This window comes from Prionailurus viverrinus, chromosome B3 (assembly GCF_022837055.1).
Source record: "Prionailurus viverrinus isolate Anna chromosome B3, UM_Priviv_1.0, whole genome shotgun sequence".
NCBI classification, from domain to species: domain Eukaryota; kingdom Metazoa; phylum Chordata; class Mammalia; order Carnivora; family Felidae; genus Prionailurus; species Prionailurus viverrinus.
In genome coordinates, this window is record NC_062566.1 from 36,448,854 (window position 1) to 36,463,598 (window position 14,745).

Sequence of the window (14,745 nt, forward strand, 5' to 3'; positions counted from 1 at the left end):
CTCCACTGTCAGTCCTCTCACCGCCTCTGATCTCAGTAGGAGTGAAAGAATCTGATTCTGGAAGAAATGAAAATAGTAGAAAGAACAGGAACCTTAGCACTAAGAAGACCTGGGCTTGAATTTTTTTTAAGTTTATTTATTTATTTTGAGAGAAAGAGAGAGAACGTGGGAGGGGCAAAGAGAGAGGGAGACAGAGAGAATCCCAAGCAGGCTCGCACTGTCAGCGCAGAGCCTGATGCAGGGCTAGAACTTATGAGCCATGAGATCGTGACCTGAGCCCAAACCAAGTGTCTGATGCTTAACTGACTGAGTCACCCAGGTGCCCCAACCTGGGCTTAAATTATAAGCCCGGCTCCACAACTTAGTTGTTTGGCCTCAAATAAGTTACTTAACTTCTCTGTTCCTTAGTTCCTCATCTAGAAAACACAGAGAGTACCCTCCTGTGTGAGGTTCTTTGCAGTGGTATTCTGGGAACAGCCAGATCTCCAGAAAACAAGTGTATGCTTATACACACACACAAATTTATCCTGAATTTCATGATACAAAGATTTACAACACAACTTACAAACAATAAAGTAAATAATACTTTTTATTGTAAATTCCAGAGAGCAAGTTGTTTCTCATAGCACATTTTCTTCGGTTTTTTGCCAAACCCTTGTATCCATAGCCAATCTATGGCTGCAGGTGACACCTGAGTGTAGTTCTGACCAGAATGTTGGTTGATATTTTTGTCTACGTTAACAAGTAAGATAAAAACCAAACAATGAAGACATGCGTTGGAACTTTACTCGTTTGTCAATGACACGAATGACTTCTTTGCTGAACTGGGTAATAGTTTCTGAATATCAGAAAAAATATATTTCCTCGGTTTCTGTGCTATTCACAAAGTGACGGCTACAGACACGGCACCCTTTTAAGTTTAATCTGCATTATTAAGTGATCTTCTCCAGCGCTTCTTAAGTCTAGGATCAAGAAGACCACAAATGAAGTCCTGATCGGAGCATCTGCCAGTTTCCATGGTATCAGTACACCCACCATGGCCAATTTCAAGGAACCAGCGTGCAGTCGCACACCATTAATTAGTATTTCCCCAACACAGAGATAGAGGGCAGAAATCACCTCAAGAGCATCGAGACTATTAACACATAATTGACAAAATTAGGAAGCAATGAGTTTTAAGGATTGTTTTTAAGATAGCCTATTTAACTGTAAGTTTATATAACTTAATTTTAATATTAAAATAATACAGTTACATAGCTCTCTTTAACAACCAGCTCACAAAATTCCTTCAAATTTAACAATTGGCTGTCATGAGCCAGTGGGCACCCCCCCCAGCACCCCCCCCCTGGGTCTCAGAGACTTTGCAGGTGAAAGCATTTTGTGAGCAGGTTTCGTGCTCTATGCAGGCTGACTGTTGTCAGGGGTGTAGTGATAATAATGGCAGCCAACGTTTCCTGAGCACCTCGGAGACACGCAGGCTCTTCTCTGAGTGCTGTGCTTGCGTTCGCTCTTTTTATCCACGCAGCCACAGTGTGAGGGAGGTTCTGGGTCATGCCCATTTTATAGAAAGAGGAGGTTGCTCGAGAGCTCCTTGGGCTTTATTGTGTCTCCTCAGAACCTCTTAACATATTAGTATTCCCATTTTTCAGATGAGGAGCCAAGGCTCAGAGGGGTGACTGACTTGGCAAGGGTCACACAGCTAGCACAGAGCAGAGTGGGATTCAAACCTGTGCCTGTCAGGTGACTGGGCCCTCATCGGCACTGGTTTCCCAAACATGACACTGTCCTCTTCAGACTTGCTTAGAGAACTTGCTTTCCAAAACGAGCGCTAGAGCCTCACTCCTGGTGAGTTGATTTCTGTCGGTTTGGTAGCATTAGCACGGTCTCCAGAGGATTACAATGGGCAACTAGCTCAGACGCGGACCCCCAAAGCACAGCTTGGGGGCTCAGAATGTCTTGATCCAAGCCCAGATTCCTCACTGGTGAGATGGGGCACCAGCCATCCATCCACAGCTGGGTGGCTGTGAGGATCTAATGAGGTGATGTGCGGGGGAAAGCTCACCACAAATGCTAGTTTGGCACAGACCATAGATCCAACATTGCTGATTGGCCCAAAGCCGAAAGCCAGTGGTCCTGGAATGCCTTTGAAAGTGAATTTTTATTTCTGCCCCTGCTGCTAGGGCCTAGAGACAGAGTAGGTAGGTAGAGTAGGTTTTCTCCTCTGCTTTACTGAATAGGGCAGTGGGAGGTCAGAACCACGTAACAGCCTTCCCCAGAGGAGGAGGCCATGAGCGAGTGGCCAGAAGCTGTGGCTTAACAAATCCAAGTGCAACCCAGTTGGGGCCCTTCCCTAAGCCACAGCTGTGGGTTTTCTGGGAAAAACACGGAGCTGGGGCAGGAAGCTGCTGAGGCACCAGGGCCAAGATGGACATGCCCACTTTGCCAGCAGGCAGGAGTGACCCCAGCAGGCACCCTTGCATCAACTAGAGGAAGGGAGGGGACGTGGGAGAAGGGAGAGCCCACAGGATCTGGAGTCAGCCAGAACTTGAACCCTAGCTGCACTACTTATTACTGAGGCACCTTGGGAAAGCACTTAACCTCTCTGAGCCTCTGTTTCTTCATCTGTAAAATGGGGGTGATGATGGTACCTGCCTCAGAGAGTGAGAATCAAGTAAGTATGAATGCTTTGTAAACTAAATGCTATAGGTTGTGCTTTTAGGACCGTAGAAAGAGCATGAGAAGCCCGCCTGCTCTCTGCAAGTGGGCAGTCTTGTTGGGGAGGCAGGAATAACAATCAGGGTCTTGGCGAAATGGTTGGTACTGCAGGGCGAGGTTGCTGCACAAGTGTGGAGCCAGGACAAGGAAGGAGAGCTGGGCTGGGTATTCAGATGATACTTCCTGAGATAGGAATTTTGGCTGGGCCTGGAAGAGATAGAATTTTGGCTGGGCCTGGAAGGATGGGTAGGAGTTCAGTAAGCAGATGAAAAAGACTCTCATTCTGAGAAGGAGACACATGATCAAGGAAATAATCATAGAGATGATGCTGGGGCACCTGGAAGGCTCACTCGGTTGAACATCTGACTTCGGCTCATGTCATGATCTCACGGTTCGCTGGTTTGAGCCCTGCATCAGCCTCTGTGCTGACAGCTTGGAGCCTGGAGCCTGCTTCGGATTCTGTGTCTCCCTCTCTCTCTCTCTCTGCCCCGCCCCTGCCCTCGCTCTGTCTCTCAAAAATGAATAAACATTAAAAAAAAAAGATGATGCTAACAGTTATAGGTCACGTTTTATGCTCTGTTCGATCCTCTTGGTAACCCTCATGAGGTAGGTTTTATTATCTAATTTATTACTGCTTATTTAAGGTGAGAAACCTGTGGCCGACAGGCTAAGGAACTTGCCAGTGTCACACTGCTGGTAAATGGCAAAACTGGGATTCAAATCCAGGTTCTAAGTCTCTTAGCTGTGATCTCTCTTGATTCCCTAAAAGCAGAATGAGCAAGAGACGCATATGTGGTTTGTCCATTTGTCCAGCAGACAATTCCTGAGCACTTACTGAAATAGCAGCCACTCTTGGGTGCTAGGGGTGGCAATGGCAGGCGAGGCCCCCATCCGCCTTGTGGGGCTTCAGGATAGAGGAGGGAGGACACATAAGGAATTACAGTGCCGTTGGTTCTCTGCCAGAGGCATGTCGGGGTACCATACAGGCCCTGACGGGAAACAACTGGCTGCACATGCCAGAAGGGAGGGGATCACAGAAGATGTTCCAGTGTGTGTGTTGGAGTTGGGCATCAGGGGAAAGAAAAAGCTTGTGAGGAAGGCCATTCCCCCAGAGTGAACTGCAGATTGGGGTACGGGTGATGAGGAGGTCGGTTGGCATGTCAGTGTCCAGTGATAGGAGGGCCTTGAATGCCAGACGGAGACGGGCCTTGGGCATAGGCCACACTGGAGGCTTGTGGGAAGGGGCTGCCTGTGGCCTCATCCACGGTGTGCCAGGGGGATAGTTTGCTGCAGCACCATGGAAACCATCCCAGAGAGGCCTGGAAGCAGTCAGCCTTGCTTTCTCAGTTTGCCCAGCGCTTCCTGAATAATCTGGGGCCATGCTTGATATTTGCAATGAAGGTTCATCTGCAGCCTTCTTGTCCCCATAGCACTGAGTGGCTGGGCCCCTGCTCTGCTGAGGTCAGCGGCCTCACCCAGTGATAGGTAGGCTGCATAGGCACCTGGAGAGGACGCTGGGTAGGGAGGGGGTCAGCAGACTTGGGCTCTGCTCCTTGCTCAGTGACCTTGGCAGTTTCTTGACCTCTTTGAGCTGCTCTGCAACCATGAAGGGACTAAATGACCTCTGAGGTCCCTTGTAGCCTCACCATTGTGAACACGGTATGGTGAACTGGGGGTGAGGATGAGTGGGACAGGAGGCAGGTCAGTGAGAGGGCATGGTCTGCAGGTGTGCACAGGTGACTCAGCAGGGATTTAGTAAGATTCCCAGGGCTGACTGTTGTCATTGCTACATCCCAGAGAGGAGCAAACAAACATAGCTACCATGATTTGAAATCTTGCTGGGCATTGATCCTTACGTGCACCATCTCTGAATCTTCAGAACAACCCTCTGCCATGGTAGGTGACTCGTTTTACAAATGAGAAATCGTGGTTGCAAGAGATCCACTGACTTTGAGCAGGTTTCACTGTGAGTGACAGAGCTGGGATTTGAACCTCGACCTGCCTGGCTCAAAGCTCAAGTCTTTTGCACCTTACTGTGCAGCCCCCAGAGGCTGCCTTCATCCTGCAGGGGCTCTTGGGCATGCTGTACTGGACTGGCGGGGATCACCCACTGACATCGGTCCTGCCAGGAGGACTGGCTTCTGGTTGGCACCATAGCAGGCACCTCTGACCAAAGCTGCTGGGGCATGGAGGGGCATGTTGGCCTCTCCCACAGCTGCCTGCCTGGTGGGCTGAGCTGGGTGATTTGTTTTGACAGGTGAGAGCAGTTTCACCTCTTGGTAGCAGCTCCACAAACCCGGTGCTGGGCAGTGGGGGCACCTACTGGAATGTGATCCTTCTTTCCAGCCATGCTTCGGAGGTGATGGCAAACATGTGGGTAGTATTTGGGTGAAGCAACTAAAGCTGGAGGAAAGGGCAGACGGTTAGGACCACACTACCCCAGAGGGCATCCTGGCTTGGGCCCAGAGGTTTGTGGTCACAATGGATTGTTCGTCCTTCCTGACCAGGAGCCAGGAGACCTGAGCCTTTGTATGTCCCGCCTTGGGGCCCAGAGGAGTGGGAATTTGCCCGGCCAGCTTGGGAGGTTATGCCACCTTGCAGTTGCAGAGGCTTGAGCGTGAAGGGGCTCTGGATCCCATCCAGTGTCTATTTTAGAACTGGGGAGCTGTGACCCAGAGAGAGGAAGTGATGTGCTTAAGTTCACATGGCCTCGTATGGTGGAGGTGGAACTGGAATTTCCCACTACCCAGGCCCAGGATCTTTTCTAGTGCCCTACCCTGTTCAGGAAGGGGGAAGCAAAGAAGCTTAGAACCCCCCCCCTGGGGGAACTTCTGCTTTATTGGCCCTCAGACTACCCTTGGGGATCCTCCCTCAGTTATTTTTCTCCCGGCCCAGCCCTATAGCAGCCCTGTGGGGAGGAGAGCACTAGGGCCCCCCTAGTGGTGGTGGAGGGCCTCCACAGGGCAGAAAAGGAAGGACCACTCACTGGTTCCCAATTCTTTCAGTGCACGTCAGCGTATTTCAGTGGGACATACAGGATGCAAGACACTATAGGGGAGGCCAGGAAACTTAACATTGACCTGAATTTTCCCAGGGAGGCCACCGCTCAGGAGAGCGGTGTCCCAATATGAGAGACAGCCTGCAACTTAGGACCACTTGCTCATAACCCCCACCTAAGGGGGTTAGAGCACAAGGTCAGGGGCTGCTTCATTGAAAAGTAAGGGAGTAAAACGAGGCAGGGATGGGGCATCATCTCTGAAAGTGTGAAGAAGAGTAGGAAAGATATTCTAGGCAAGGGGAAGAGCCAGAGAAAAGGATGGAACTGAGATGTCATTCTGGGTGTGGTAATACCCACCTTGAGGGGATATGGGGCAGGTGCAAGCAAATGATGGGCAGTGAGGCTGGGAAGGTAGTGTGGGGCAGTCAGTGCAGAACTTTGATGCCTCAAATATCAGGCAGGGCACCTTGACCTTACTCTCGTGGTCAGTGGGACCGCTGAAGATATTTAACCAAACTGGGTGAAGTGGTGGCGAGCAGGGGCTGCACTGCCCAGGAAACCCACCCTGATGCCACCATGATGAGCTATTGGACCTTGAGCCAGTGCTTTAGGTCTCTGAGCCTCTGTTTCCTCATCTGTGAAATGGGGGTGATAACAATCCACCACTCAGAATAGTTGCAAAGATGACATAGAGAGCTAGTGCGCTGCTCGCCTTGGTGAATGTTTGGAAAATAACAGCCCCTGCTTTGCCTTCTGGTTAGTGAAGGCTGAGACAGCAAGAAGGAAACCCTTCTGAAAGCGAGAGGAGCTGCAGATATAGGGTCTATTTTACTGTTTTGCTATTTGAGGGCAGGTCTGAGCCAGAAGCCAGTCCAAATGGCTCTGTGTGTGAGTGGTAAGGTGAGGACAAGAATCTGGGTCCTGACACCCAGTAGAACACTCCTGCTGCCCTAAGGTCACCTCTCAGCCTGAAACCCACAGGCCATATCACTTTATCCAGACTCTCTTTGGGGACTCTGCCAGGACCTCTCTTCTCTCCTTGAAACGAGGAGATCCAGCCCAGGAGATCCTGAGATTCCTTTTCTGAGCCTTTGAACCCAGCGTGAGGGCAGGCCAGAACTGCACTCGGGGCCCCTCACCTGGGTAAAGCATCACTGGAAGAAAAGGCGTGCAGGGATGGGAAGCAAGTGCCAGGACAGGAAAACAGCTATGCCTGAGCCAGGGTCCAAGCCTGCCCTAGGTTGCCAGCCTGGAGCAGAATATCCACTTCCCCCCCTGGGATAGATTTCCCAGAACCTTTGGGAAGCAGGAAGATCATTTACTCTAGTTGTTAGAGCAGAGGTTTTGGACTCCAACAGATAGAGGTTAAAATCCCCATGTCCAGGAATACCTGGGTGGCTCAGTCGGTTGAGCGTCCAACTTCAGCTCAGGTCATGATCTCACAGTTCATGAGTTTGAGCCCTACATCAGGCTTGCTGCTGTCAGCGAAGAGCCCGCTTAGGATCCTCTGGCTCCTTGTCTCTCTGGCCCTCCCCCACTCATGCTTTCTCACTCAAAAATAAAAAACAAAACAAAACATGAAAATCCCTGTGTCCACAAGCCAGTATTTCAGTCTTGGTTTCTTTCTGAAACAGGGAAATGATAACATCCACTGCATAAGATAGCTGGAAGGGTTCAATGAGGTAGAAAGTATGTCCCGTGCTGGGTTAGCACATTGCAGCGAAATGGCAGGTGTCTTCGCTCAGGGAACAATTATGAGCACCTGGTGGATGCTGGGCTCTATACTGAGCTTTAGGTAGTTGGTAGGAACAAAACCCTCAGGAAGCTTATAACCCAGTGTGAAGAGACAGATAAGTAAGCGACCACCTTGAGACAGTGCAAGACACATTGAAATGGGGGAAGCACAGGATGTTATGGGAGCTGGGCAGGAAATGTGTGTGTGTGTGTGTGTGTGTGTGTGTGTGTGTGTGCGCGCGCGCGTGCGCGCGCGCATGTGTAGGCCTTCTGGAGGCGGTACTATTTTTACTGAAACGTGAATAGGAAATTAGCCAGGTTTGGGGTAGGGACTGTGCAGGAAGAATGTTCCAAGCAGGGGAGAAGTCACCTGCTATGTGTTAAGTTCTTGGAGTGGGCAAGAACTTGCAGGGACAGGCAGTACTAAGGTAAGAAAACGTGGCCTGACCCTGAGGTTTTCACAAGCCAGTGCAGAGGCTGTTTCCCCTGGACTGTGGGACACAGAGGTGAGAGGATATAAGACAAGGATACTTCTCACCTCTCAGAGCAATGCTGCCTGGGAGAATTCAGCCTCCAATTGTTTTTCCTTCTTCTCCCATGTTCCCTGCCCATTTCCTCCTGCCCCATTATCCTGGGGGTCACCAGGTCTGGTGTGACTGCTTTTGTCCACTGTGGCTCCCATCCCCATTCAGTGTGTGCTGTGCCTTGAGCACTATGGTGGTCAGGAAGACCCCGGCTCTGACCCTCCTCTGCCCCAGAAGGAAGCTTCAGGGCCATTCCCTGGAGGAGAGGGTAAGTTCCTAATAAGGTAAGACGGTGGGCAGTGGGGAGGGCACAGCTTACGGCATGGGGTTCCAGAACACTCGAGGTCCATGAGCAGCCATTTGAGGGCTGGATTGGGGGTATCGGAGTGGGGCCATCTCTGTGGGTCCCATCTCCTGACCTCCCCCCTCAGTCTCCTTTCTGCAGGACCTAAGATCCTGCTTTGCCTTGGGAAAGGACTTTGACACATTTTCACAATCAAGTTGAGAGAAGTCTCCAGAGGGGAAAAAGGATAAACAAGCTTAAAAAATGCAAAAGGAAATGTATTCTTTATTTATTTTCAAAGTCGGGGGAGGCCACAGCCAGCTCATTTGAGTGAAAGTTTCCAGCCACTCTGACATGAGGTCACAGAGACTTCAGGGAGCCAGGACGTTTGGGATGGGGCAGCTGGATTGTCTTCACGCCAGATTCAGAATCGATTCAGCTAACAGGGCAACCGTCAGCCTGCCAGGTGCTGTGCTCTGCACTGCAGGGGTGAACATGCAAAGACCTAAATCCTTCCTCCAGCTGAGAGTCCGGTAGAGGAGCTAGAACAAAGACAGCAAGGACTGGTGGACAAGGAGAGAGTGTGACAAATGTCATAACAAAAAAGTTCAAATAAGCACCAAAGGGACAGGAGGGGGATTCATTTCTGGTGTGTGTGGGTGGGGTACTCACTGAGGAAAGCTTTCAAGGACTAGCTGAGTCGAGTTAGACTTTGAAGCCCAGCTAGGATTTTGATGGGCATAGATCAAGCAGAAGGCTTTCTAGGTACAGCAGATAATGTGAGCAAAGGTACAAGGTGGGAAATTCTTCTTTGAGAAATAGGGATGTTTGGGGCACCTTGGTGGCTCAGTCGGTTAAGCATCCGACTTCAGCTCAGGTCATGATCTAACGGTTCGTGAGTTCAAGCCCCACATTGGGATCTGTGCTGACAGCTCAAAGTCTGGAGCCTACTATGGATTCTGTGTCTCCCTCTCTCTTGCTCCTCCCCCACTCATGCTCGCTCTCTTTCTCTCTCTCAAAAATAAATAAACATTAAAAAATTAAAAAACAAGAAATAGGGATGCTCGATTTTCTTAAACATGTATTTATCTATTTATGTGTTTATTCATTCATGTAAAACTGCTTTATTGAGATATAAGTCACATACTATACAATTTGCCCATTTATTTTTTATTTTATTTTTTTTTCAATGTTTATTTATTTTTGGGACAGAGAGAGACAGAGCATGAACGGGGGAGGGGCAGAGAAAGAGGGAGACACAGCATCGGAAACAGGCTCCGAGCCATCAGCCCAGAGCCCGACGCGGGGCTCGAACTCACGGACCGCGAGATCGTGACCTGGCTGAAATCGGACGCTTAACCGACTGCGCCACCCAGGCGCCCCACAATTTGCCCATTTAAAGTGTACAATTTAGGGGCACCTGGGTGGCTCAGTCAGTTGAGCATCTGACTCTTAATTTCCTTTTTTTAAGTTTATTTATTTAATTTGGGAGAGAGAGAGAGCACGAGCAGGGGAGGGGCAGAGAGAGAAGGAGAAGAGAGAATCCCAAGCAGGGTCTGCACTGTCAGTGTGGAGCCCAATGTGGGGCTTGAACTTATGAACCTCGAGATCACGACCTGAGCCCAAACCAAGAGTCAGACACTCAACCACCTGGGCCACCCAGGTACCGCCTGACTCTTGATTTTGGCTAAGGTCGTGATCCCAGGGCTGTGGGATTGAGTCCCACATCAGGCTCCCTGTTGAGCATGGAGCCTGCCTAAGATAATGTCTCTGTGTCTCTCTCCCTCTTCCCTTACCTGCCTCTCTCTAAAATAATAAATAAATAAATAAATAAATAAATAAATAAATAAATAAACAAACAAAATAAAGTGTACAATTTACAAAGTTGTGCAGCTAATACCACTATCAATTTTAGAAAATCGTCATCACTCCAAAATGAAGTTCCATACCCATTAGCAGTCACTCCCCATTTCCCCAGTCCTGAGCAACTGCTAAACTACTTTCTCTTTCTATGGATTTACTTATTCAGGATATTTCATATAAATGGGATCATATAATACACGGTCTTTGATGACTGATTCTGTCACTTAACATCATGTTTTCAAAGTTCATCTATGCTGAGGTATCAGTATTTCATTCCTTTGTATTCTTTCTCTGCCTTCATTCCTTTTTATGACTGAATAGTATTCCACTATATGGATATACTGGGTTCATCAGTTGATGGGACGTTTGTCTTGTTTCCATTGTGGGACTGTTATGAATTTGATGCTTTTGTGTGGATGTATGTTTTCAGGACATTCCACTTTGAAATTTTTTTTTTAATGTTTATTTATTTTTGAGAGAGAGAGACATAGAGTGCGAGCAGGGGAGGAGCAGAGAGAGAGAGGGAGACACAGAATCTGAGGCAGGCTCCAGGTTCTGAGCTGTCTGCACAGAGCCTGACACGGGGCTCGAACTCACAAACCTTGAAATCATGACCTGAGCTGAAGTCTGATGCTTAACTGACTGAGCCACCCAGGCACCCCCAGGACATTCCACTTTGAATGAAGTCTAGGACAGTCACGGTGGGGAGCGGGAGGGGAGAGGGTGAAGTGGAGAGACCTGCTCACCCATGTTCAGGCTCTGAGCAGTTGGGTGGGAGTGAGACGGGTATGCTCAGAAGGGTAGGTTTGTGTCTGGCCTCCCTGAGAGCCTGTGGTGTATGAGGCCAGGGCAGGGCCATCCCCCCACCAACACATACCCACATGGTTGTGTCACATCTGGCAGCTGTTTGCTACACTGGAAATAGCCTGGGCAGCTGGTATTTTCCCGGGAAGTCAGGTGCATTTTTTTCCAGTGTCCTGCCGAGGGCCAAAATTAGTTAAACCCATAGAGAAGTGTGAGCTACATGGTTAGGCCAGAGGAGGGGAGTTTGTCAACAGGAAGCTGGCCAGCCAGGGGAAAGAGGTGGTCAGGAAGACAAAGGTTAATAAGCCGTGTGTAAAGCCAGGCTAAGCTGCTAGGCTCCCACCCCTATGGTCCTCACACAGAGGCAGTGGTTTTGTTTACAGGAAATGCTTTGAATTTCTCACTGGCCCCATTTAACAGATCAGGAAACAGAGGCACTGCATTGAAGGATCTGCCATTCAGAGACAAAAAGGGGACTAAAAGCTAAGGTCTCTGGTTCTGCTGTGAGCAGCAGATTTCATAAAACCCAGCCCTTGCCCTCAGTGCTATGTCTGTCTTTGAGTTCACAGGAGAAGACAGGACACAAAAACAAGAAAGAATTTTAGTCTCCTAAAAAAGAACACCAAACCCCACCCCAACCCTAAAGCAAAAACACAAAACAGGGCTTTAATTACCATCTTTTCATCCTTTCCTTCTTTACTTTTTTTTTGTTGTTGTTCTCCAGCCAGAAAACATTATGTTGTTAGACAAGAATATTCCCATTCCACACATCAAGCTGATTGACTTTGGCCTGGCTCATGAAATAGAAGATGGAGTTGAATTTAAGAATATTTTTGGGACGCCAGAATTTGTTGGTAAGTTTTAGGCCTATTTCTCTCCCAGCTAAGTAGGCATCTGGGATCAAAAGGTAGAGAAATTCTGGGAACAAACCCTGTGTCTGTTTGAGAGTCTGGGCTGAGAGATGGTGCCTTGGAGACTCCCCCTTGGAAACCTAATGGGTGGGGAAGAAAATGTCCTGCAAGTCTTCTGGGTAAGGGTCCAGGTGCTGGCCTTGAGCACCCAGTGGGGTAGGAGGAGGCCCGGTGGGGCTAGAGGCCTTTGCAGAGTCAAACCCTCCCAGAGCTGGCCCCACCTCCTGCTCTTAGATGAATTTATTGTGAAGATTTAAAATTTCCTCACCCTCTGGCATTCCCATAAACTCAAGTTTCTCTGAAGTAGCTTTTGACTTCCTGAAAAGGAGAAGGGAAATCATCTGCTAAATGCCAGATCCACCCACTCACCTCTCCTGTGTGCCTGGCCTTTATTCTTGCACAGGGGGCCCTGCTTCACAAGAGCCTTGGCAGCTCCCCCATCCCTCCGTTTCTATCAGCCTTGGCTCAGGCCCCAGAAGCCCCCTCGTGGGACTGGGGCTGCAGGCTGAGGGTCCTAGAGAGACAGCCTTACAGAAGGGAGAGGAATGAGAATTGAGGACCACTGTCTCTCTGCTTTGGGAGTTGAAGTGGTTTTGGAAATGGAGGGAGGTCGTTGTCTCTCCGAAATCTGGGGAAAACTTCTGACATAAATAAAATAAGGAAAACAGAATGTTTCAGATCATCCATCCTGATGGATTTTCAGGTCACACATGCCAGCCCCACAGCCACTATGGAATGGTGCTATTAAGGCTCCACAGACCCCAGGGTAGGGGAACTTTGCTGTGTGCCAGGCACTATGCCGGTGCTCTGCAGACATCACCTCAGCTAATCTTCAAACAACCTCATGAAGCAGATTTAATTATTTTCTCTATCGGATGCTTTGTTCAAGACAAAACAACCAGTAGGTGGTAGAGCTAACATTCAAATACAGATACATGCAACATCAAAGCCTGTGCCCTCTTGGTTACATGGGGTTGTCTCTCTAGAAAGACCTTGTCCCAAGGAGGCTTACAATTTAGTTGTGGAAACATCAAACGACCGAGTGTGAGTGGTAGAAGGATCTTTTTAGGTCATCTGGGCTAGTTCAACAAATGTAGGATTGGAAGTCTGGGGGATTTTAGTGAAGGTCAGCCAATGGCTATTCTTCATCTAATATCTATGACAGATATTAGGTGAGGTACTGAGGACACAGTGGCGGCAGGGAGCCACACTCAGAATGATTCATGCAAGGTCACACAATGAGCTGGTGGCAGAAGCAACTTGAACCAAGGGCACAAGACATCTATTCTTGAACTTTGTCCAAGATGGCAGTTGCTGCCCACCATTCACCTATGTGTTGAAATGCATATATTTATTCACTTAAGTTCAGACCAGATGCTAACAGTAAATGGTTCAACTAGACATTCAGGGCAATAGTGGAAGAGGTGTCACAAGACAGGATGTGATTAATTATAAAGTGAATGATAGAGACCTCTCTGAAGACTTCTCAAACAAGATATTCACTCTGGCAAAGTCAATGGGATCAGTCATGCCCTTGAGTCAATGAGAGACAAAGGGCTGGTGTTGTGGGTTGGAGAAGTGTGAGGAGGGGTAGGGAAAGAGGCAGGGTAGAAGAGGAGTATACATCCCAGTCTCACTCGTTCATAGCAGTGGGGAGGGCCAGAATTAGTACATTTATCCAGGACAATTCCCTGTCCACTCTGGATGAAACAGAGAGTTCCTATCAGAATGGCCATGTGAGTGTGACATTGATGGCTAGGGCCAGACTATGGAGGGTTCTTTCCAGTGATACAGTGTTAAATGTCTAACAACTGGGTCTCCAAAACAAAATAAAAGCCAACCCTAATTTACAGCATTTGCCAATTTTAAGCTACCAACTTGTCACTGAATTCAGAGTTGGGAAGAGATACACACAGTTGACCCTTCTGAGCCAGTATGACCCAGCTCTAGCCTAGAACTGGTTTTGTTTGCACCTTACAGATATACAGGGTGACTTCTCTAGGCCTCTCCCCAAATTATGATAACTTTCTTTATCCAGGACTCCTGAGAAACAGGTTATAATTACTTGTCCTACTCCCACCATTACTCTGAAACTTCAACCTGAGACACAGTATTGAGAAGTTACCATCAGCTTCTAGGAGCATGGTGGACCCGGTCTTCCAAAAGCCCTCCTGCAACAAAACTTGATTCTTGAGAAAAATATTCTTTATAATGAAATTCTGGACTCATGGGAAATAAGAGAAATCTTTAAGGGTAGTAACTCTTCCTGCATCACCTGCCCCACCTCCAAAGCCAGTGAAATATGAACTTAGAGCTGGAGCTGTGAGCAGCAGGAAAATTCAAGAGGAGGTCCTCTCCCAAAGGCAAGTGTATGTATCAGCATTTCAATCAGAGACTAGCAAGACTTAGACATCCAAGGACATAAGATATTTAAATGATCACATGTTGACTGTAAAATCAAGGGAATGTATATAGAAACAAAAGAATCATAAGAATGAGCAAGCAACAAGAGACTGTCAAAAATGACCAGGCAAATAAATGCTAAAAAGAACCAGGAAGAAGTTTAAGAAATTCTATACTCCTAGAAATTTAAAATTTAGTGAATGAGTTAAACAGCAGATTACACACAGCTGAAGAGAGAATTAAAGAATTGAAAGGCAGAGCTGAATAAAATTAGCCAAAATACCACAGAAAGATCAAGATAGAGGAATATGAAATAGAGGACAAGTGTGAGAGGGTGAAACAGAAAATCTAACACAGGTCTGTTTGGAGTCCCAGAGGAGGGAATAGAGACAACAGAGGATCAACATTTGAAGAAAATGGCTGAGAATTTTCAGAACTGTTGTGAAAACATGCATCTCCAGATACAGAAAGGACAATGTATATCAAACAGAAAAAAAAATCCATTATAGT

At 48.1% G+C, this 14,745-nt stretch overlaps 1 protein-coding gene across 6 annotated transcripts in view; it reads left to right on the forward strand.

The window, feature by feature from the left end:
* Positions 1-14,745, forward strand: part of DAPK2 (death associated protein kinase 2) — a 118,136-nt gene that overhangs the window by 79,758 nt on the left and 23,633 nt on the right. For 4 of the 6 annotated variants that reach the window (XM_047863961.1, XM_047863960.1, XM_047863959.1 and 1 more), the window contains exons 5-6: positions 8,093-8,239; positions 11,646-11,775. In XM_047863961.1, the coding sequence (XP_047719917.1) occupies positions 8,093-8,239; positions 11,646-11,775 (277 nt within the window). The remainder of the gene's footprint in view (positions 1-8,092; positions 8,240-11,645; positions 11,776-14,745) is intronic. The other 2 variants (XM_047863962.1, XM_047863964.1) reach the window with 1 other exon arrangement.